The sequence below is a fragment of the Rhea pennata genome, chromosome 5 (assembly GCF_028389875.1).
Source record: "Rhea pennata isolate bPtePen1 chromosome 5, bPtePen1.pri, whole genome shotgun sequence".
NCBI lineage: Eukaryota > Metazoa > Chordata > Aves > Rheiformes > Rheidae > Rhea > Rhea pennata.
In genome coordinates this window covers 18,532,729-18,555,562 of record NC_084667.1, presented here as the reverse complement: position 1 = coordinate 18,555,562, position 22,834 = coordinate 18,532,729, and the positions used below count along the sequence as shown (strand labels likewise).

The following is a 22,834-nucleotide window of genomic DNA, read 5'->3' as shown; positions in this document are numbered from 1 at the left end:
GATGATGTGTGCTATAGTGAGCTAGTTTACAACAGCATATTTGTTCAGTTTTTGTAATGCAGAAAATTATGTGTATTTAAAGGATATAAATTTAAAGGAAAGGCAACTTTTTGATACTAGATACAATAATATTGTGGAATGCATTGAAACAAGATATTTTTGAGGCCAGGAATTTAGCAGACTTTAGAAAGGAAGTATATACTTTCCTGCAGAATGAAAAAAATACAGGGTTATATTGTTACAAATTGAACCATATGGAAAAAAGCACAAAGTCTGGAGGAGTATGAGCTATCATACTTCCCAGTGAAGCCAAATATCTGACTGATGGGGATTTGAAAAACATTTTTCCTTACATGAAGCTTATTTCGTAACTGCCTACTGTAAGGTTTCTGGCACTTTAGGAGGACGTATCTGGTACTAGCTGCTGTTGGAGAAGAGACACCGAATTTGGTAGCCCCCCTGTGATCATTAGATTTCAGAGCGTAGTTCTGGAACTGTTAAAACCAACATCAAGATCTCTGTTTGCACAAGCAGTAAACAGAGTCCTTTACCATCAGCCAGGCTGTTTTGCTGCTGTTGAAAAGCCGAATGTAAAAGCTTTTCCTCTCCTAAACTTCTGGTAAGCTGGGCTAGTAGAAGACTTCCACAGGTTGTGCACTGTTCATTTTGTTGGTTAGAGTCTATAAAACATTTCTCCTTGATGAGCATCTGGAGCATTCATTTACAAGAGTCTAGTTTTAAATATTGTAATATTTCTATTTCTCATTCTTTCTGGAATTTTTCTCATGTTACTTTTTGTTCTGTATGGATTAGACTTTGTTATTTTCTTAAACCAGCTAAGGGAATCCTTTTGGACATTAAAGCCCATTTGTGGTTGTAATAATGATAAGTTTCGGTAGTAGTGGTGCCTGACTGTTAATGACTCAAAGAAAACTGTGTGAAAACAGTATGTAATTTCTGGAGCCATTCATAGACTTTCCCTGTTTACTGTCATTTATGTCTGGGCTTGCCAGAGCCAGAATTAGGTGACGAAACAGATGAACTGCAGCACTCACCTGTTCTCTCAAGCTCATAATCTGCAAAGGGAAAGATTCTGCCAGTCTGGCCATGGCTATAATCTTTGTTTTTTCATATTGATCTTAGGACCCTGGACTACTGCATTTTAATAAAAGGCTTTTTTATATCGAGAAGGTTCTTCTGAGTCACTGAAAAACATCTGTGGGTTTAATAGGTGCCCCAAGAAAGGCAACTCTCAAACAGGGTTTTAATGTTCTTTTGGAATCATCTGAAAGAATGACAGTGAGAAAAATAGCAGTTTTCTTTGTTAGCAACCCCTTAGTACAGTATCAGATGTATAGCCTTCACTTGAGGACTTAATCCTATGGAGTAGATTCCCAGGGTTGTTGCCTACTGAGAGAATTACGGGTGGTGCTTACATTCTTTAGCAAAAATGATCAAGTTTTGTCCCAGGGGCATCTAGGAATCCAAATCAGCCTTTCAAGAGTATTAGTTGGACTGCATTGATTTATTTTGTGGAACATACTCATTCAGAATTGAAGTAACATTGATCTGATTTATATTAATTCACTTTCAAAGTATGATTTACATAGTCTTTCGAAATTCATACCATTAGGTAAATTGAACCAATTTATACCCTTTGCCCACAAGTTTGAAAATACTCAGTGGTGTAATTTAAAGTTATGTGTTATGAAAGATAATTTCATTATGATGTTATGATGCATGGACTGAAAAATTCTAGGCTGTGTCAGTTTTGCATGTGTTTCTCAGCATTTTGCTTAGATCAGATTGTTGTTGTCCTTTGTTCCCACATACTTAACCCCCACTATGTTAATCGTCTTGAGTGTTTTTATGTTCACCTTTCTACATAATATTATTAAAGTTGATCTGAAATATTTTCCCTTTTATAATTAAATGTCTCCTGAGAAGCAGTTCCTCTTTCAGAAAGAGTGTTATATAGAATAATAAACAGGATTAGATATTAAGCAACTAATTCCAGAGGAAATGCCTTATTGTAGACAGATTGACTCATTTTGTCTGGCTTGTATTACCTTTTATTGGAATAAAATGTTTTATTTGCTTAGAATTTTATTAATTATTGTTAAAGTAGCTACAGTAAAGCCTAAACATATTGGTAAAAAAAAAAAACTTTTCTTTCTTTCTTCTTTTTCTTCCTTTTTCCAGAAGGCAGTTGGAGATGCTGTTGCTTTAAGTGTTACAACTAAGACTTACAGAAAGCTAGGCTGTGGGGAATCCTCCCTGCTGTTCCAGTTCTGACTTCTGTGCAATTAATGTAAGTCAGTTTCACAAGAAACACAAGGAAACTTTATTGCTTTTCTTGTTCACCTTTTGAATCTCCGTAGTCTTTTCCTATCTTAAAACAGTTAGCTAAGAGTATGTCTTGTGGAATACTTAGCTTTCGGGGTTTTGATGGTGGTTTGTGTTTTTGGAGGCCTCCCACACATTTGCTAGGTTAGCTTTACCTTGTACATGACAATTAATACTGTTGCCAGTGTGATAATAAAACATGATTATTTTAAGACAGCTGGCAAGCAAATTATAGTGAAAGGAGAAAAATATTGAATAAAAAGAAAGAACTATCTATCTTCACTGATAATCTATAATTTTAGGCATTGTAGTAGAGATAAATTTAGAGAAGAGATCTGAAAGAATGGAGATTAAGAGCTTCACATGCTATTATATACGTATATTATAGGAAAACCAAGAAGTAAAATTAGGATTCCGTCATGCAAGATGTAAAAATCAATAGAGCAGAAACAAAATAATTAATTTGTGAGGCAGTTACAGAAGACGTAAATACTTGCCATTGAATTTCTGATTTAATAATTATATTTATGAATTATGATCAAATTCTCTAAACACATTCCGTAAAATTAAGATTATCTTAATTGAAAAGGTCAGCCAAAACCACAATGGATTATATTATGAAATCCATATTTTCGTGTTGTTAATTCCTCAGGAGACAGTTATGGAGAAGGATCCAATACTTTTAGTGTTCATCTTAATCTGAACCTTCTCAAGCTGACTGAACTGTTTGTCTAGTTCATGTGCGGCACAGAGATTTAGTGCAAGTAAACTTTTTTTTTTCTCTAATAATGCTGTAGTTTACCTCTTCAAGTAAAACCTAGACATATGGATAGGACATTGTTCTTTAAAGGTCAAGGGATTTTATAGAAATAAGATTCATAAAGTTTTTTACGTCTAATATCTACCACAAGTTTAAGTCTGGAAACAGCAATGCAAGTGTTTTCCAGCTAATGGTAAGACGTGATGAATGAAGGAATTCTCTGAAATAGCCAGTATTTGTACAATAAAGGGCTTAGATGTAATATCTGTAATTGTACCTTGAATTCTAAAATTAAGAAAATAATTGACTGGCAAGATGGCTTAAGCATGCAGGAAACTGTGCATGGGAACATAATAGCATAATATTTTTTTTTCTTTACTTGCTTAACTGTATTTTGAGTTGCTGAGAATTTTATTTTGCTCCCTTAAACTGGTGGATAGAAGGAATTCAAGTAGAGATCTGATCTAATTTTGAGATTTGTATGTGTTGCTGAAATTTATGCTCACCTGAGGATTTGATTTAGTAAGTTCCCGGACCCTTATATCTTAAATATGAGTTGTTGAAAAAAAAATACTTTAAACATCCTCCTATTCCTCAGTCATAGGCATAGTTTTAAATTCTGGGTTTAAATTCTACTTACAAGAAGAAAGAATATTACATGCTAGGTTCTGTGGCTTATGGAGGCTACATCTTCATTTCAAAATCAAGGGTAGCTGCAAGTTGTATGATAGATTCTTAGCAAGTATTAAATGCATTGTCCAAGCTCTGATTGTCTTTGAGCTCATTGTTAGCAAGGAAAGTTGGCCTTTTTTTTATAACAGCAAACTGCAGAGAGACTTTCCTTAAGTTTTTGTTCACATTATCTCTTTGGGAAGGAAAGGACAACATCTTTAAAAGTACTTAAGTAGCAAGTGAGTGACCCTTCTCTGCTGGAATGCCGCCCCACTAATGATGCAGAGAAGAAAAACAGCCATTTCTGGCAGAGTTTGCAGGATCTTTCATGCCAAACAAAAAAGTCTAAAATGCCTGGTAAAAATAAATATCACTGTGAAATTCTGGCATGGGAAACATTTCTGACAGCCAAGGTTTAGCTCATCCTGGGGGGTAACCCAAGAAGGCCTGCAGTTTTCATCCTTCATTCCTACTCACTGAATATTCCTTCTAAACTTCAGCAGCCAGAGTATGTTGTCGAAGGCCAGGTGTGTGTGTGAGAAAATGATAATAAGTAAATGAAGCCGTATGTGTGTCTGCAAGAAAACGGATATGTCAGTGTAGGAGTGAACTGTTACTTCTTGGACTGAATGAGGCAGTAACTCTGATGGATGTACCAACCAGCTCTCATGGGAAAGGGACAAACTTTCTGTGTGAAAAACAGGCTTAGCACATTCACAATACTCTGAAAGTATTCTGTCTTAAAAAACATCTATGGGGAAAGCAGGTGATGAAAGTGAAAAGAGAACAGGGAAGAGAAAAATCACAGATTCATTAAAATTGTGAAATTCTTACAAAATGACCCTCAGTTTGCTTGTTAGGTACATAAAAGAGAGCTTGAGTATTCATTAGGGCCATCATGAGGAAGCACTACAGAACACTGCAGCTATGCAGGAGCTGAATTCTCTATTTTTGTTAGTGAAAACACACATTGCTATCCCAGTCACTCACTTAGTAAAGTAAAAGGACAAAGTGAAGAATGTTCTTTCCCTCCCTTTTGTTATATAATATTTGAGATATTTTCCAACTTTGTGGAATTGCTAGAAGAGAAGGTAGAGACCAGAAGATTATGTAATGATTGGAGAAAGTAGGAGTTGAAGTAGTTGAAGAGTAGTAGATGGAAGGTAGAAAGGATAGTATGCAGATCACTTTCTAAGGGAGAAGAAAAACCAGAGGGAGACAGAAACAAACAAATGAAGATCACAATAGTTAATTATAAACAGAATAGAGGGAGCATGGAACATTTTCCAGAATATGGCAGCTAGTGATAGTGTTTATCTGAGGAGTATATTCAAGGTTATCATTTGATTTACTCACTATCATGTTAACTTCTAAAACTCTGAAAAAATAGATTGACCATTCCCCATTTCAAGGGATAATAACATGAAAGATAGTAAGAAAATGTTCCTAATGCTGAGAACAATCAGTTGCAACTCTTTGTGTTAAACCTTACACACTATCCGTGAAAGGAGAGTTGTTGTTTCTTGAACATTTATAAAGTTTAGCTGTGGATCTGACTTACCCTCAAACTCTGTGACTTTACTCCATTTCTGATTTTTCTAAGCACACATAATGTGATCTAAGTTATGAGAGAGAGAAACCTGCAGTCTCTGTAACAATTCTCATTTTCCTTTAAGAGCTTGGTTTTCTGCTTACTGAAGTCACTGATGTAGTTTCTATCAACTCTGTTGACCTAGAATGAAGTATAAATGAAAATGCAGTACACAAACCCATGTTACCTTGAATTCTTAGAATGTTATATTAGTATAACAGTAATAAAAATGAAATGCTTGTGTACACTAAAATCCCCAAATTGCAATTAAATGGGCGTAAGTATATATGGATAGGAGGGAGGTTGGATGTGTGTGTGTACATGTGGGTGGCTGATCTCAGACTGATGTGAAGGGTGTGTGTAACTCTGGATCTTACCTCTTCTTTTATTCAGGTCTTACTGTTGCAGGTGGAACTACACTCACCACGCTGGATGGTTACCATTGTAGGATTTATTGATGACTAGGTATTCACTCAAGCACTCGCTGCATCATTATCTAGCTAACTCTTAGTATAGATTAAGGATCAAGTTATGTTTATGTCTCTTACCTCTATTCACAGAGTGTAGGTATCCCTCAACCTCAAGGAGTAACCTTCTTAAGTGGCGTCCAGCCTTAAGAGGAGCTCCTGTCTGTGCAGGAGAGCCTAAAGGGCTCTCCCTTTCAGGTTCCCATTTATAGGTTTGTGTTGTTTGTGTGGGTGTTTGTGTTTGCAGTCACAGTCAAGTGCTTAGCTGGTAATTGCCGGGGGAATTGCACAAGAGCAGGGCTAGTCAGCTGGTGGCAGTGTGTGGGACCCTGCACTTAGCCTGGTTTTGGTGACATTGTGGAATTCCTTCTCCTGCCTTTTTTGTGGAAGTTTGGAGTTCCTCTTTCCACCTGTTTTGCAGATGCGATATCTGTGGTGAGATACTGTGCAATTCCTAGGGATAAATACAGTGTGAAGTTGTCCCTCCCATCACACTCACTTACTGGTGGTAAGAAGCAATTAATTTGTTCCCTCATTCACATTTATCGCTAATGTAAGCGAGGGAGAGGTGTTAAGAAGTGTCTGTGATTCAGCCACCTGATAGGAAAACAGATGGTTGTCATGCTATATCGCTTATCAGAAAGACTCAAGGGTTGTCTTGTATGTGCTGGCAGTACTTGCCTAACCCATCATGCCAGTAAAGTATTAGGACTGAATCATCTTCAGGAAAGAAAACACTCTTTATCTGTCTGTCTACATTTTTGCATGTCACTCATCTCCATAGTGGCTGGGTTTTTGCAAACAAGAGAGGTTTTTAAGCTGAGGGAGAGAAATGTTTGTGCCTTTCATTCCTCTTCCCATGACTGCTTGTTCCTCTTTCAGGCCCAATTCATGTAGTCTGTTTTTTGAGAAACTCAGCTCATCAGAGAGATTCCGGATATTGAGGCTTAGAGTAACCTTTCTTTTTGTGTGATTGATTTCCACCACAATTTTTTTTATCTGAACACAGAGATTATGGATTACAAACTACATTAATAGCCTGAAATAAAAGAAAGGCATAGGTCCTCAGTTCTTTCAAACCATTTCTGTATGCAGTTAAAAAATAATATAGGACCACAACTTGCTGCTTATCCATTTGAATGTCTTTGGAAAATAGAGGTAGTTAGGCTTCTATCTTCAAACTGAATTATTTTAGTGCTATTGCTAGCTTTTAAAGGAACATTTTCCTTTTATGCTCTTCCTCTTTTCTCTCCTTTTTTTTTTTTTTTTTTTTTTCGTGCCAGAGTCAAGGTATTAAACTGTGCTTTTCCTAAGGCTAAGCCACAGGCTACCTTTGCAATGCAGACATTGTGCAAGGCCTGGGTAACTGCCATTTTACTGCAGGGAGGAGTCTCATCAGGAATAGAAGAGGGTGTATTTGCATTATTTTTACATAGAGAATGTAAGGGAACAGAAAAGAGAACAGAACCAGCTTGTAGGACACCCAGGAAGGCCTCCTATCTCAAAGAAAACATGAAGAAGGGTTTTGTTTTGTTTTCTCCCTAATTTGAAAGTCTCCCCCCCCCACAGAGTATAAAGTTGAACAGCCTGGCAGGTTGGCTTCAGTCCCATCTTTTCAGACAAAAAACAAAGGGTTTTCGGCACTTTGGTCATTAAATTACAAAGTGACTTTTACAAGACTCTTTATATCTCAGCTTTTGAATTCAGGCATTAATGCAGGCTTCTTTAGTTTTGCTATTTCACATAGCAGAGTAGAATTAATGGTGGTCCATCAGATGATCACAAGTTCCCCAAAATATATACACAACTGCAATGTTTAGAGGGCAGCAAGTAAACAAAAAGTGAAGACAGTAATTTAACACATAATCTCTGAATTACTAATCTCAATTTTATTTGGTTGTAAATGAAAACAGTTGTGGCAACATTGCAGAAGATGGCATATGGAACATTATTTTGTTAAGAATAAGTGGGCACAGTGCTTGAGAAACACTAAAGCACAGTGCTGACAGTTGAAAGCTGTTTTATGTTGACATCTGTAAGCACATCTGGGTAGAGAGTAGTTGTGCCACTAGTTAGAAAACTTAAGGGAAGGCAGCTGGGGAGAAAATGATAGTGTAGCATAAAATATAAATCAATGCTAAAGTTTCATTTAATGTATTTAGCACAGAGACCATCATTTACAAACTAGGTCACTAGCTATGCAAGCTGTAGGTCCCTCAGCTCTTTAGAAAACTAAGCCATTTCTTTATATATTCAACAGTGAATTCAGAGGCCCAACCATGTATCTAAGTCTTCCTATATATGGATAAAATCTTGACTGTTAACTTTCCAGGCATTCAAGCTACAGCCTCTTTAGTTCACTATTGAAGAGGGAACACAGGTTTGTGATGTAGTATTTTAATAATATTAGAAATTAAAGAGGGCATTGGGAAATCCTGCACTCTGATGGCTCAAGAGCTATGAGTTTGTCTTGAACCCAGAGCTCTGTTGGGAGCAGCTTGGTTTTTTCCCTGGCTTTTCTGTTTAGTTAGTAGAACTCACTAATAATATACATTCTGATCAACCAAAATGCCTAGTTCATAATGGTCTTTCCAGTTAGTATTTTCTGAATTATTTTAATTGTAGAATTGTAAGTTTGGAAGAGACCCTAAGAGATCACCTCATCCAGCCTGCACTGCAGCAAGACTAAATATATCAAGGGTAGTGCCTGCAAGCTTATCAAACTTTGTTCTCAGAAGCTTCCAGTGGAAGAGTTTCCACAAGGCCCCTAGACAGTCTGCTCCAGTGTTAGAAAATCCTTAGTTGGAATGCTTATTAGCAAAATCTTTTAAGTATTTCTTGTCACAAATTAGGTTGACTCTTTCATGGCTTTCCAATGGAGCCACAGAGAAAAGCTGATCAGTATCTTTTTTATCATGAGCTTTTACATATTGGAAAGCTGCATCTCACTTGAAGCTTTTTTCTTGAGTAGGCAATACAAATCCTTGAGTAGGCAAATAAAACTTTTCCTCGTAGGGTCTGTTTTTTAAGCTTACTATTTTCTATCTCTTTCAAGCTGTGTTTATCTTTCTTAAGGTGTTCTGCCAATACCAGACACCATATGCCATTTGGGGCCTCAGCACTACGTGAAGTGAAAAAAAATCAAACAAATCATCATGCATGAGACACATCTGTTAACACATCCCAGAATGAATGCATTTTTTGACAGTTGCATTACACTGTTAATTTATGTTACTCATACAACCCTCAGAACTTTTCTTCTGTATTCCTGTCTAGCCAGAAATTTACATTGTGTATTGATCTCTCTTTCCTAAGAATATTTTACATTTCTCATTATTACTTTTTTTCTTGTTGATTTTGGACCATCCATCCAATTTGTCAATAGCATTTGGGGCTTCTGGTCTTATCCTTCATAGTGTTTGCAGCCCCTGCCCTTGTTTTGAGGTCTTCACGCTTTTTAGCACAGATTTTACCACCATAAATACTGCATGATGTGAGTTGTCAGTGAACACATTGAGCCAAACTGGGACAAACCCTGAAAGGTAAGGAGGTACCTTTGCATTTTGATAAATAACTGCTAATCGACCACTACAGTTTTATTCAATCAGATGCCTAGACACTTTCTACTGATTATATCTGGAACATTGTTCGATGAGTATGTCCTATGTAATAGTGTCAAAAGCTAGTCCTTAAAATATAAGTGAGCAAATAATGCTTAAAAAAGAAAGTGAACTTGATTTGACACATATGCATTTTGCATATTTTTCCATGTGCTTTTTTTCATTTTATCTTAAATATTTAAAAACCTGATAATTCAAAACCCTTCTGGACACCCTGATTAAGCTGTCTGATCTGTCATTCTCTTCTAGAAAAACTGAGGTGTGGAGAAGCACTTTCCTAAGGAAGGTCTCATATGAATGCTTTAAAAACACTTTGACAGGTAAGATCAAATTTGCCCTCCCCATTTGTTCCTTTTCTGCCATTTTTCTAAGGTCTTCTCTGTGGTTTTAAAACAGTGAAAGTGTATCCTATCTGCTTCTGGTTCCTTTCTTCTTTCTTTTTCCAGTGACCCCATATCCTTAGTTCTATTTTTCCCGATAGAGGGTTGCTATTTAAAATTGCTCTGAAATTAATGCCAATTTTTAGTATTATTTCATAGTAGTTATCTTTTCACATTGGATTGGTTTATTTCTGTAATGTGTCTATTTTTAAGGGTGAAGATAAGGAAAACAGTATATCTGAAAATGGTTATTATGATAATAGTCTTTCTTTATAATGCCTGTTTTTAATTAAATTTGTTGTCATATAAGTTGTTATTTTAATTACATATATCTTTCTTATTTTTATAACATTTATGAGTGTTTTATATCCCTTATCAGCAATTTATAAATTATTACAAGTTACATAATAATTTTCCTCCCTCACAGGTGGGGGTAAAAGCAAGCAAATATTAGCATATAGGTTGAAGTGCATTCTGGTATTTACCTAGTCTTTCTTTAAGGTATCTGTTCTGAGAGAAGCAAGTCCTAAGCATGTGATTCCGTTTTAACAACAGTATTTAGCAAACCTTCTACTTTTGTTTCACCAAAAAAAAATATCTATTTTACACTATATAGATCTGCCTTACAATTGTCCCTCAAAGATCCCGCACGGAATCAAGGCTGTATTCAATCATGCCATTAGATCAACAGAGAGGGAGTTGAGAAGTTTATAGCATATATTTCCTTCTTCTCTGCTCTGGCCTATTTAGGAAATTGTTGTGAAAGACAAAATAATACTTTGTGCTTCTCTAACATTTCACAATGGGATTTCAAAATGATTTGGAAGACAGAGGTATAGGGAAGCTGAACATGGAGAGGGAAGTGATTTGTCAGAGTCACATACAGCGCAAGCTGCAGGGGACTAGTAAACACACTTTAACAAACACAAGTGGATAAAAACATTTGTTCCCTGGGGAAGAGAAGTACAGAAGAGATAACAAGCAAATTTATTTGCACTTATGACAATATTTTTCAATGAGTTTTTGTTTCAAACACAGAAAAACACTCAATCTCAACTGCTGGAAACTATTCCATGACCTAAGAATATAGTTGTTGGGGAGTTCTGGGCCCTGTCTGTGCTTTATTACATTCAGTACTTAGGCATCTAAACTTCTAACAGGCTTCTGTGAGCTTGTACTCAGCAGGGCTCCTCTGATTTATGCTGCCTGAGGGTCTTGCACTGGTAGAGAATATAAACTTATTTAAGTTGTGGTTACATTGCCCTGTATTTTTAGGGAGATGGAACAATGGAAAGGTCTTACTTGTTAGCCAACAAGACGGCCAGCGAAACCTCAGTCGGAATGATGTTTCTTTCTCTGACACTTGTGTCTTCTTAAGCTCTGGTATATTGGAGTTTATTCCCTTACAGTAATTGCATATTCTTTTCGTGGCTCATTCTGTCACTACTTCCCAGTCAAAGTTAGCAAGTGAAATTTTTTTAATCTCTCCATCGAAATCAGTCCCTCTGGTGATTTGTTTTTGTTATTATGTTTCTGCAACTTCGTAGAGTTTGTCTACAAATATGTAGAATTCAGTGCCATATTGTAGGGGCAGTTTCATTCATGCTACGTAAAAGGGGACATACTGCTATCTTGATGCAGGGATGCTGCATAAAAAGCAAAAAGACTACTTTTTTTAGTTTTGGGAGCCATATATTGTAAACTTCTGTTTGGTTTGCTACTTCCTGTTTCTTATGGAATTCCTGCTCTTGGGAGTTCTCCCTTGCAGTGAATCTCTGTTTTGGATTATTTCTTCTTCAGACTGAGCTTAGTTTGTTAAGAATTCATCACTGTTTTAATTGTCTGCTGACGTTTTAAATAATATCCTGTGTCTTCACTATTTTACACTTAATTAATAGGAATGGTGGAATTGTCTCACTCACATGCTGTGCTGTTTACTTGCTCCTGCGATTCTTTAAAGGAGAGGAATAATTGCAGCTTCCTTTGGATTCATCTTTGTGAAGGCTTTAAATCAGCCCATTCCTAACACTGGCCTTTTGGTGTCAATTTGACAAAATTCCCATCTTCCCCTGTGGTCCAGGATTTAGGCTGCCTAAGTCAGCTTTTCATTCAAATTAGTACTTTGAAATCAATTCAGATTAACTATTTGACCAAAGTTTCTTGCATTGCCGACCCCTACATTAAAATGTCAAGTCGCACCACAGAGAATCGTGAAACTGGCTTTAACGGTGATACCCAGTGAAAGCCTGTCTGCTTTTAAACGCAGCACAGGAGCCAGAAGGTGCATAGGGCAATAGTCAAAGTGTTAATTTCTGCTCATAGGAGCTATGACCTTAGCCTTTTTTTTTTAAGATTATCTGAGATTCTTGCATAAGCAGCTGTCTGCAGACAGCAGGTACCAGAACATTTGCCATGAAACTGAGGGGAGGGGGAGCAACGAAAAAAACAAACCAAAAACCAAACAAACTCGGACATTTCCTGTAGATACCCGGGCGCACGCTGGGCTCAGGATCTGGGGACGAGATGCTTTGGATGCTGCGAGTTTCTGAACGGTGCGTGGCAAACGGGGACGGGGCAGGGCTCGGGCTCGGGCTGTGCCTCGGGTGCAGGCAGCTGGCGCAAGCCGCGGAGCGGCCGTGGAGCCCGCGGGAGTCGCTCCGCGCCCGGCGGAGACCCGCGCGAGAGCCCGCAGCGGGCGGCGCGGCAGCGGCTTAGAGGGAGCCGGCGGCGCTCGGCGCTTTGCCGCGCGGACGGGGAGGCGGCGGCGGGCGGCCGCGGCCCCGGGGCGGCGGCGGGGGCTCGGCGCGGCCCCGGCACCGCCTCTGCCGCGCGGAAAGTTTGCGAAGTGCCTGGGCGCTGGAGGGGAGCGGGGCGGGGGCTGCCCCGGCGGGGCCCCTCCTCCGGGGCCGGGCCTGGGCCGGGCGGAGCGGGGAGCGAGCCCCCAGCCCGCGAGCTGCCGCGGCTGCCGAGGGAGCGAGCGGCGGCGGCCGGGAGCGGCAGCCGGGGCGCGGGGGGCCGGGGCGCGGGGGGCCGGGCCGGGCCGGGCCGGGGCGCTGCGCGCAGGAGGAGCCCGCGAGGTCGCGGCGGGCGGCCCGGGCGCGGGGCCGGGGCGCTGCCACCATGAGGCGGCGCGGCGGGGGCTGCCTGCTGCCCGCGCCTCCGCTGCTGCTGCTGCTGCTGCTGGGAGCCCTGCTCCGCGCCAGAGGTAAGCGCCTGCCGCGGCGGTCCCGGCCCCGCGGCGGGGAGCCCTGCCGCGGCCGCTCACCTGCCCGCGCCGCCGCCGGGCGCGGGGCTGCCCCCGGCGCGGCACGCCGGGCTGCGGCCGGCGGGGTGCCGGGGCAGCGCCGAGCGGCAGCGGGGTCCCCGCCGCCCCCGCGGAAGTTCGGCGGCGGCGCGGGCTTTGTTCCCGCGGAGCGAGCGCCGCGCCGGGCGCGCAGGTTGCCTCGGCGGCTGCCCTGCCCGGCGTGTCGGGACAGCCGCCGCCGCGGAGCAGGAATGCAGCCGCGCACCCGCCGCCGCGGGCCCCTTAAAGGCGCAGCCCGGCTCCGCGGCGGCGCCCCCGGCTACCTGCCTCGCCGCGGCCCGGGAGCCCTCCCGGAGCGCCCTGGCAGAGCGGGCTGAGGGAGGAGGGGGACCGAAAACAGTCGCCAAGGGGCCGGGGGAGGGACTGGCCGCAGCATCAGCGGGCAGAGGAGCAGCCCCGCGAAGTCTCGCCCGGGAAAACTTATCTTTGTGGCTGCTCTAGCAACCGAAAAGCAATTGCTAATTCTTCCCCGTGTGCAGTAGTGTTTTATTTTACAAGTGCGGCCGGTAGAGGAGAAAACATCTAAACACTTCTCGCATTGTTCATAAGAAGTTGGAAGGCTTTTGGGGGAGGGGAGCTGAGTGAAGAGGAGGTATGTACCTCGTTTCTCTCCCTTCACTCCTTTGGCAGCTGCTGTATAATTTCACCCATCCGTTTTCTCCTATGCTACCCTGAAATTACAGGAAGCATTTGCACTAGTGCCGCTGACCTCCATCATTCTGCAAGTATTGCCTCTGGGGCACAATCACATGGGGTTTGGGTTTCAAATAATGCTGTTTTTTTTCTAGTGAGAAACCTAATTGCATGCAGCTTTGAAGAAGGTGTTAAACCAGCTTGGAAAGGCAGAGTACAGAATTGCATTTCTGTGTATCAGAAAATCTGCTTTTTAGTAACCAGAAGTACTATAAGTTCCCAGGTGCCACACAGGTATTTATTTAGCTGCTATTTAGGAATGAGAATGATCTAAATTGTAGATCTTAGTGTAGGTGCAGATCTGGATGTGTTTTCATTTTGGCTGTTACCCAGGTGCTCCTAGTTAATGTGTCTGGGCTGTTAACAGCCATGTGGGGTATGTCTGATTGTAAAGTGCAGGTTTGCTAGTAGGTGGTTGTGCCTTGATGTCTCTGGGATGCTGTTTATGGCAGCTTGTCTCTCTTTAGTTTCCCTATCAGTGCACTTTTGTGTATCTTCTTGTCAAGTGAACATGAGTTTATGATGGGATGTGCTAACAGCCTGCGCGAGTATCTTCTTTCTTTCACAAGAAGGTATGCTTTTTAGTAAAAACAGAATTTTTGAACAATGTTGTCCTTTGAAGCAAGGAGAAGGATGAGGAGGTGGCAGAGTGAAGGTGGCAGAGAAGATGCCAAAGACTATGATGACTGGTATTTCTAGTCCTCACCCTTTAGCTCCTGCAGAGTCTTTTTCATCATTGTCCCATAGCAGTAGCTGTGGGGAAGGTATATGGCTTAACTGTCATAAAGCATCTACGCCCACAGAACTCAGGGTGCCACACAGGTAAATTATAACAAATGTTAAGGACTCCGTCATTTATCGCTGTATGTCCATGCTGGGAATGTAAAGGCATGCATTAGCAAACAAGTTTACGAGACTGAGCTTTGACCTTCGATTGGTTGGTGGTAGCCATTAAAACTGGATAAGTTAGTGCCAGGAAAGATCTGTTGGTGCCTGGAATTCTTGGAAAAGTGCCTTTCAGGTTAAAAAAATTATAAACATACATACATACATATATATATATATATATGTATATATAGAGAGAGACTTAAAAGTTCATGCCATGCAGGGCTGGTGCCTGGTGAAGAAGAAGGGTCTGAGGATGTGATGGTTTGTATTAGTATAAATACAGAATGTCACCGAACCTCTTCAGGTGATGTGCTTACCATTGTAGCTCCTGGATCTCTACCAGAAAAATAAATGGCTAATTTCAGAGTTTTGCTTGCCAAACCTCTTGACTATGTTTTTGGAGAGCCAAACTTGAATATGATACCTCCGTAGAAGAAATACAGTATGCACTGGGAATTGAGATCTCTACTGCATGTGCTTGGCATTTCTACTGATTCTACTGTTCTGAGCCGGTCACAAAATGCTCATTTTCCTGTTGTCGATCTGGAGCTGATAATGTTCTCGTTCTTGGGTGTACTGAGGATCCACGGCTTTACTGTTCATTAGACTGAGTGATCATTTTGTCAAAATGGTGAAGATGCGCTCGCTCCTAAAGTGAAGAATAGATGCTGCAGGCCAAAACAGTTGTGGCTTGCTTTGGGGGTTGTGTGTGTTTGTGTGTCTGTTTTTGACAATTCTGGCTGTACTGAACATGCTAGCAGTGATGGAAAAGCATAATCTTCAGCTGTGAAATTAACGTTGTTGTTTCATTTATTTAATGTCGTTAAGCAGCGTTCTTTTATATTCTCTTTTTGAATGCTTTCAGTTATGTGCTTTACCGTTACTTTCTGCAACAGAGAATCCCTTCTTGTGTCCTGGGAGTGTGGGTGTATGCAGTAACAACATTAATAGGCACTTAGTTATGTGAAGAGCTGTATTTCCAGACTGTCTTCTGAACCTTGAAGAGGGATAGTCCGTTCATGTGGGCCACAAAATGGGATTTAAGAAAACTTAGAGCTGTTTCTCTACTGTCAATTTGAAGTTACAAAAGAAAATGTGGTTGTATGTAAATGTTATCAAATTGTTTTTAGTTCAAACCAGAATGCAAGTCTTGCTGTATGTTAATTAGGAAAAGGAATTAAAGAACATGTATTTTATTTTTACTCCTAAAAACTGCTAGTTTTCCAGATTGGTTAAATTAACATAAAAATAATTTAAAACATTAATTTTATAAGAACAATCTCTAGTCTGATAGTCCTTTTGAATCTTCCTGTGCTCTTGTGAAATAGGCAAATATTATCCCTATTTTGTAGATGTGGGAAGTGAAGCAGAAATTGTCTTGCCCAAGGCCAACTCCACTTGCCCTAGAATGCAACTTACCATTGAACACAATAGAATATATGCTTCGTAACATTTTATAAAAGCTGATAAAGAGATGTTATCTTGAAATGCAGTTAAGATTTTAAAAATAGGTTAAAATAAAGTGCATGTCGTACACATCCACTGAATTACTCTGCCACTTCTTGCAGCTATGTCTTTTTTAATAATACTTCTCTTGGGGATGATCAAAACATCCATAAAAAATCAGAAATTTCACTGACTCTGCATTGGAAATGGTGAATCTATAAAAGTGTTGTCAAAGTCAGTGTATCATAAAAGTGGAAGCTTTATTTTTCTAGTCCTCTGTTATTTTTTTCTTTAGTTATTTTTTGTGTTTTCTGAAAGAGTTTTATGTTACAAGGTGAAATACACACACACACGCACACGTGTATATAAATAAGCTGACAATCTCCCTTTAAAGCTGTCTGGCTTTACCTGATAAAACATCTAGAGCTGGAGTTCTGGCATGCAGCAAACCTTCCGCATTAATTGGCATACTGTATTTAGTGGCTGTCTGTATTTCACACGGATCTTGCTGGAGGATACTAATTGTAATTGTCGTCCGTGAATCTAGTGTGCCTGATGGTTAGGCTCTTGCTTTGGGGTCTGCAGTGGATGTGGTTCTTTGACATGGCTGTTATTTTAGGCATTTCTGTTTTGTGATACTTTGTCTAGACTGTGTAAGGGCTGTTTCTTGAATATCTTCTTTTTGTATCTTCTTCCCTGCAGATCTGGATTGCCCTCTACTGAAGATAGAAATAATAAATATATGAATTAGGGACTTGTGATTCAGCAAGCTTGCAAGTTTTTATGTTCGGTATACCTGCTGGCTCTGGGACTGTTACTTTGGGAGCATGTAGCTGCTGTCCTGTTGTGGATGAGTTTTTCTATTCAGGTTTTTCAGCTTTGCAGTCATTTTTGCCTCCGTTATGCAGGATGCCTGTTAAATGCTAAGTAGTCCAGCTTGTGCTTCTAGTCTGAGAGACTCTTGAGCTGCAGTTAGTGGTTCTGCCAGGAGCAGAACTCCTTCTTGACTGTTACGAACTCAGATGAAAGAATACCTGCTACGTAAGGGCAGGAAAAGAAGTGTTCATAAAGACTTCATTAACATCAAACAGAGCTGGTGTTTCAGGAGTTTTGCCTTGCTAAATTGTAGGTGTCTGAAACTCTCCAAATCAAGGAATGAGGTTTCCTCTCTCTCTCTCTCTGTCTCTCAATTTTTGTTTTGTTTTGTTTTGTTTTCCAAAGAGGGCTTGAACTGTCAGGGGTCCGATTCTGATGGCATAAAATCCATGCCTATATCAGGATGCTTAAATTTTAGCACAGCTTTTGGGCTGTAAGAATAGCAGAAGCTTCTGTTTTTTGTGGGATTCTTCTTAGGGCATTCGATCTTTTTTGTATTTAACCAATACTCAGCAGGTCACAAACCATTAAGTTTAAGGGATAGCACTATATAAGTGTATTAAATGTTTGTACTGCAGACTGTAATTTTGTCAAAAAGGAGGTTTGACTAAAGGCAGTTTAGGCTTTTGTTTCTCAAGCTGAAAATAAATTAATAGCAGTTTCCTCGTGTTGCTGTACTATTCAGAGCAAAGATGCACCAGCTATTTTCCTCAGACAGGTTAGGATGGGAATAAAATTCACCTCACTGCATTGTACTGATGAGGTGGTTCAAAGAAATGTTGGCCAGCAGAACTTCTAACAGAGAATATGTTTGCCTGAAAACAGAACTCAAGTTCTATAGTGTCTGGGTGAAGTTTTACTCTTGGAGTTAGTCATCAGCAGTGTCATGACTTCAGGAAGGGAGACCCCTCTCCTGGCTACCAGCATGGTGACTTCCTCCATATGCCCTAGCAGGGCATAGTCTTCTGTGTCTCTTTGTTACTGCCTGTCAGCCCCTCCTGGCCGCTGGAGCTTTCTGTTTCTATTGCATAGCAGCAGTTCTTTAATCAGAAATCTTGTTAGTATTCAAGGATAATTGATCCAACTCTCTGGTAGGGGGTGGGGACCCAGCTTTGCCTCCTTCTCCTACTTGCCACCCCCAGTTTGACCCCTGTTGTCTCTTTGTTTTCTCCTGTTAAGTTTGTGCCAGTGATGTGTGTGTGTGTGCTGCTTTTCCAAGCAGCCTGAAGTTGGCTGTAACCAAGAGCAGCAGTTAAATAGAGCCTGATTTCCTTGCTTCCTGGCGTTTAGTTGTTCGGCTCCATTTTCTGGTCTTCTGTGTTTTTGATTTGCAGAGAAGAAACCTACTTGGTGCCCCTGGGCATCTCTTAAACCCATTAGAACAAACTCCATTATTTCCCTGTACTTAGAAATCCTCCTCCTTTAGTCCCAGCATACATCAAAATAATGTATCCTCTGTAAGGCCCTCTGGAAAATGTTTAATAGGACCTTTACAAACTCGAGAACAGTTCCAGTTTGGAAGGGGGAGGGGAGCCAGGCTAATGGAAGATGTGACTGACTTGCAGTAAGCCTGAGCTTGGCCTGTGTCGGCTCTCCCTTCACCTCCATGCTGAGGGAGTGCTGAACGGAGCGGATCCAATGCTGGGATCAAAGCTGGAAACAAAAGGCTTTGGGAGAAAAATTTCCCGTCTGGCCAAGAGGCAGCAGCACAAAGGTGGTGCATAATTTATCATTTGAGGCTTATTTCTGCTGCGCCTCTTCTGGAGAGGGAAGAAAAAAGAAGCGACACTCCTGCTGTTTTGAAGGGGATAAGTGATGGCTTTGGGGACTTGAGACAGGAAGGGGCCAGAGGTACCATGGAAAAACTTTTGAAGTACAGTCTATACGCAGCTTCTCTCCTCTCAGATGTGGTGAGACATTACTTCTATTTGGGGAAAAAAAAGAGAACCCAACATTGTTGCCTTTGTGACCTTTCAAAGCATGAGTACTTTTAAATTCTCTGGTCATCCCCAAGTCCTGCTGTATAAAGTGGAACTGGTCTTGGAAAAAACAAGTTGTTTAAATTTCTGAGCTATTTTTTTTTCCTTACCTTAAGGAAGGGTCTAAGTGACTATGTGTAACAGGGAGGAAGAGGCTACATCTGCCCTGAAGGGTTTGTAGCTAAATTAGACACCTGACATCTGATAAAGATCAAGGATATGATAATTCTAGTGTGATAAATAAGGTCCAATATTAAAATAGTAGAACCTTCTAATTAAATTTCCTTTAGATTTGGTTTAATGGGAAATATTTCTGAAAGTTTTACGTTCCAATCAGTACCTGAAACAAGGGTAGAGAAGGTTCCTGTGTATAGAATGTGGCCTGGAAGACTACAGAAAACTGATGGGAAAATAAAGATTAGGAAGCAGATGTAAGGGTAGCATAAACCATGAGAAGTAAGGAAGGGGGTATAGGAGTACAGACCTCTACAAGAGTACAGATTTTACAGAAGCAAAGAAAGACATTTTGGAAATGAGATTGAAGAGTTTGAACTGGGAAATGAACAGAAGAGACAGATAAATTGAAATGTAGAAATTATATGGCATCTGATGGCAGGAGCTGTTGTTAATCAGGTAGTATAAAAGATGGAAATTGTAAAAGTGGAGAGGAGCAGTGATCAGAATTTTACTGTTGAGCCGGGCAAAGAATTAACTTTAGTAATGCTTTAAAGGAAAGTGAGACAACTTGTTAGGGACCCTAACAGTAGAGTCCCTGTCCACATGGAGAGATTTTATAGAATATCAGGAGCTTAGCAATGAGGGTAAATGTGGAAAGGGAGACATTGGCATAGTTACTGAGACAGAAGATGAGCCTGTGAGATAAAGGTAGTGATGGAGCTATATGCAGGAGTGGAATAAGGGAGCTGTTGGGCTTGGGAGTGCCTGCAGCCAGAAGAATTTGAGTGGGATGTCCAGGAAGATGTTTGGAGGACAGTCCTGCCTGGAAGAGTATTTGAAATGAGAGAGCAGAGCCAAGGAGAGAAGCCAGAAGATTGGAGATGACGGACTGGAAAAAGGCCTAAAGTAAGAACAGGAGGTTACCCTGGGTTTAGGAAGGAATCTGGATACAGAAGCAACAGGACTGGTGGCAGAAAACAACGCTTTTCCTGGGAAAGGATGCTGCCTCTCTTCCTCTTCTCTGTTAAGAGTCACTATGTGAAGGGCTGACTACCAGAGAAAACTGTTACAACACAGATATGCAGTATTTCCAGCCTCATTCTCTGAAAGGATCATAAGAAGGATTGTGTGACTATTTAAGAAGGTCAGAACGAAGTAAGCAATCTACTCTTTTAGACTGAACCTCCAGCTCTGTTGATTCCTTTGATTGGTGACAGCTGGTGGTGTCTGGAAGAGGCTCTTGCCTAAGGTGTAGCCATTCTCTATAGTGGAAAAGTATCTCATGGGATCTAGGATTAGAATAAAACAAAGACATACCTTTTTTTTTCTTCCTCTCTTTTTTCTTCCTCTCTTTTTTTCTTCCTCTCTTTTTTTCTTCCTCTCTTTTTTTCTTCCTCTCTTTTTTTCTTCCTCTCTTTTTTTCTTCCTCTCTTTTTTTCTTCCTCTCTTTTTTTCTTCCTCTCTACTCCCACCCAACTTTTCTTCTGAATTTCCATAAATGCTGAATAGTCAAATCCTTCCTTTGCAAACTCTGAGGGCAGGGCAAAAAATGAGAAATCTCAGGATTATTACCATTTGCTGTTTCTGTTCTGAGCCTCTGGGGGATTAACCAGGAGATGGAATAATCTTCAAGTTAAAACTGCATTTGATAAGAGCAAGACAGTTTTATTGCTGTCCTTTCTTTGTAATTCAGAGATTGCAACTATTTCTGGTCTGATAAACCTAGGAAAGAGGTTTTATTAGACTTCAGAGGTTTTTGTTCCCCTCACTGTGATTTTGGAGCCTCTTACTTTTGAAAAGTCTAAGGTGAGTTTCTTATTGCTTGAGGACATGCTGCTACTCTTAGATTGGGCATAGCACTTTCTAGCATTAGGAAAAACATAATGGTTCTGTTTGTGGAAGAAGTTTGGAGAGTGCGGAGTATGGGTGAGGAAAATAGATTGGAGGTTACTGTTCTGAAGGCTTCAACAGCCAAAAAGTAGTGAAGAATAGCCTCTGGCAAATAGGAGTGCTGGTGGACTGTGTGTGTTCCAGTCATGGATCCCAAATGAAGTACTCTGTGCCTAACCCTTAGAAGGCATAAAGTGGAAGTAGGTGGGTGGAAGACTATACAGATTTCAAAGCAGTCCTTATTGAGATCTCTGACAACTCTGCATACTGGGCTGTCTGAATAGAAGAGGACCCTTTGGGAATGGTTAAGAACAGTTCAAGAGAACTGCATCAATGATTTTATCTGTCACCTTAGAATGGAGACTCCTGTGTTTGGCATTTGTGGCCCAAACAGCTTGTGGCCTAAAGGGATCGCTGCATCAGCATGCAACTTCTGAGCAAACTGTTCTGCTGCAGCTTCTTGCAGCAGGACAGGAGAGGACAATTTGGCGGAAAGGTTGAGTCTCCTGACAAGAGTGCTTGTAGGTGGCCTGCGAACAGATGCAAGTTTAATACAAGGAAGGAGCAGTTTGAGCTGAAGGCTGTGTCCCTGCAGAGTTGAACTGATGAAGGAATTTTTCTTGGGTGTTGACTTGGAAGCAGCAAAGGGCTAAAATGGGCTGATAGGTGAAGTTACTGGTCTTTGCTGTTTTCAGATCCAGAAGACTGGATCTGACTTCTTTCCTGTACGTAGCCAAGGAGCGAACAGCAGCTGTGAGAGGCTGTTGACTCATGGGCAGCTGATTCATGAGTGGTTAAGATGTCTACTCAAGGAGACAAGGGTGGTAACCTCTTCTGTTGTCCCAATTTGGTCTGTCACTGCTCATGAATCAACACCCTCTGTAGGCTTTTGTTCACTGCAATTTTGGGGTGTAAGAAAGAATTCAGACTTGCAGTCAGAATTACCTTAAACAGCAGAAAGCTTTTAGACATTAATTATTTTTCAGGCCTAAGGTTCTTTTATCTGTGGAGCAGATAAAAACTCTGGGCACTGCCTGTGCCTCTACTCTGGAAGGGCAGACTCATCTTCTTTGCTTCTTCGGCAGTTTTGTTAAGTAATTTCTATGTTATCAGTACACAAAGGCTTTTTTTATTGCCCAACAATGTATTCTGTTGAAGCAGAACTTTGTTAATCCATGCCTTCTGCAACCACTATGAACTTCAAGCCAAACTCCTTTGGCTTGAAATGGCTCATCTGCGCACAGAAAAGCCATTTTTTTCCTCTGTGTTTCTCTTGTTTGTGACCCGCCTTCTGTGAACTGGAAGATGAAAAACTGTAATCTGTTGCTATTAGTGCAAATTCAAAAAAAAAAAAAAAAAAAGGCAAATTTATTAGGTTATTTTTCCAAACATTGTCCCTAGTCTTTTTTTAAACCTCCTTCTTGCTTGTGTGATTCTTTCTTCACCCCATGACTCTTCAGAAGATAAGAAGCAAACACTGAAGCTAGAAAGGAGTGTTCAAAAACTAGGAGAATTCCTACAATATTACCTCGTAACCACCTTCATTGGTGGTTCTGCTGGAGAAACAAATGCTTGATAGCAGTAACACTAGAGCTGAGGGAAGAAGAGAGGCTCAGATGCTTACTTTCTGAGAAAAGACCCATGACAAGCTTTCATGTTGCAGATGCTTTTGAACAGTCTGGCAGAGAAGAGGGCTTGCCTACTTCAAACACTTTCCAGAATCCCTGCTGGGCTTACTCTGGCAT

At 40.8% G+C, this 22,834-nt stretch overlaps 1 protein-coding gene across 1 annotated transcript in view; it reads left to right on the top strand.

The window, feature by feature from the left end:
- Nucleotides 1–12,956: 12,956 nt before the first annotated feature.
- LRP4 (LDL receptor related protein 4) overlaps nt 12,957–22,834 on the top strand; it is an 86,130-nt gene continuing 76,252 nt past the window's right edge. Inside the window, exon 1 of the mRNA XM_062576275.1 lies at nt 12,957–13,041. Coding sequence (XP_062432259.1) covers nt 12,957–13,041 — 85 coding nt within the window. The remainder of the gene's footprint in view (nt 13,042–22,834) is intronic.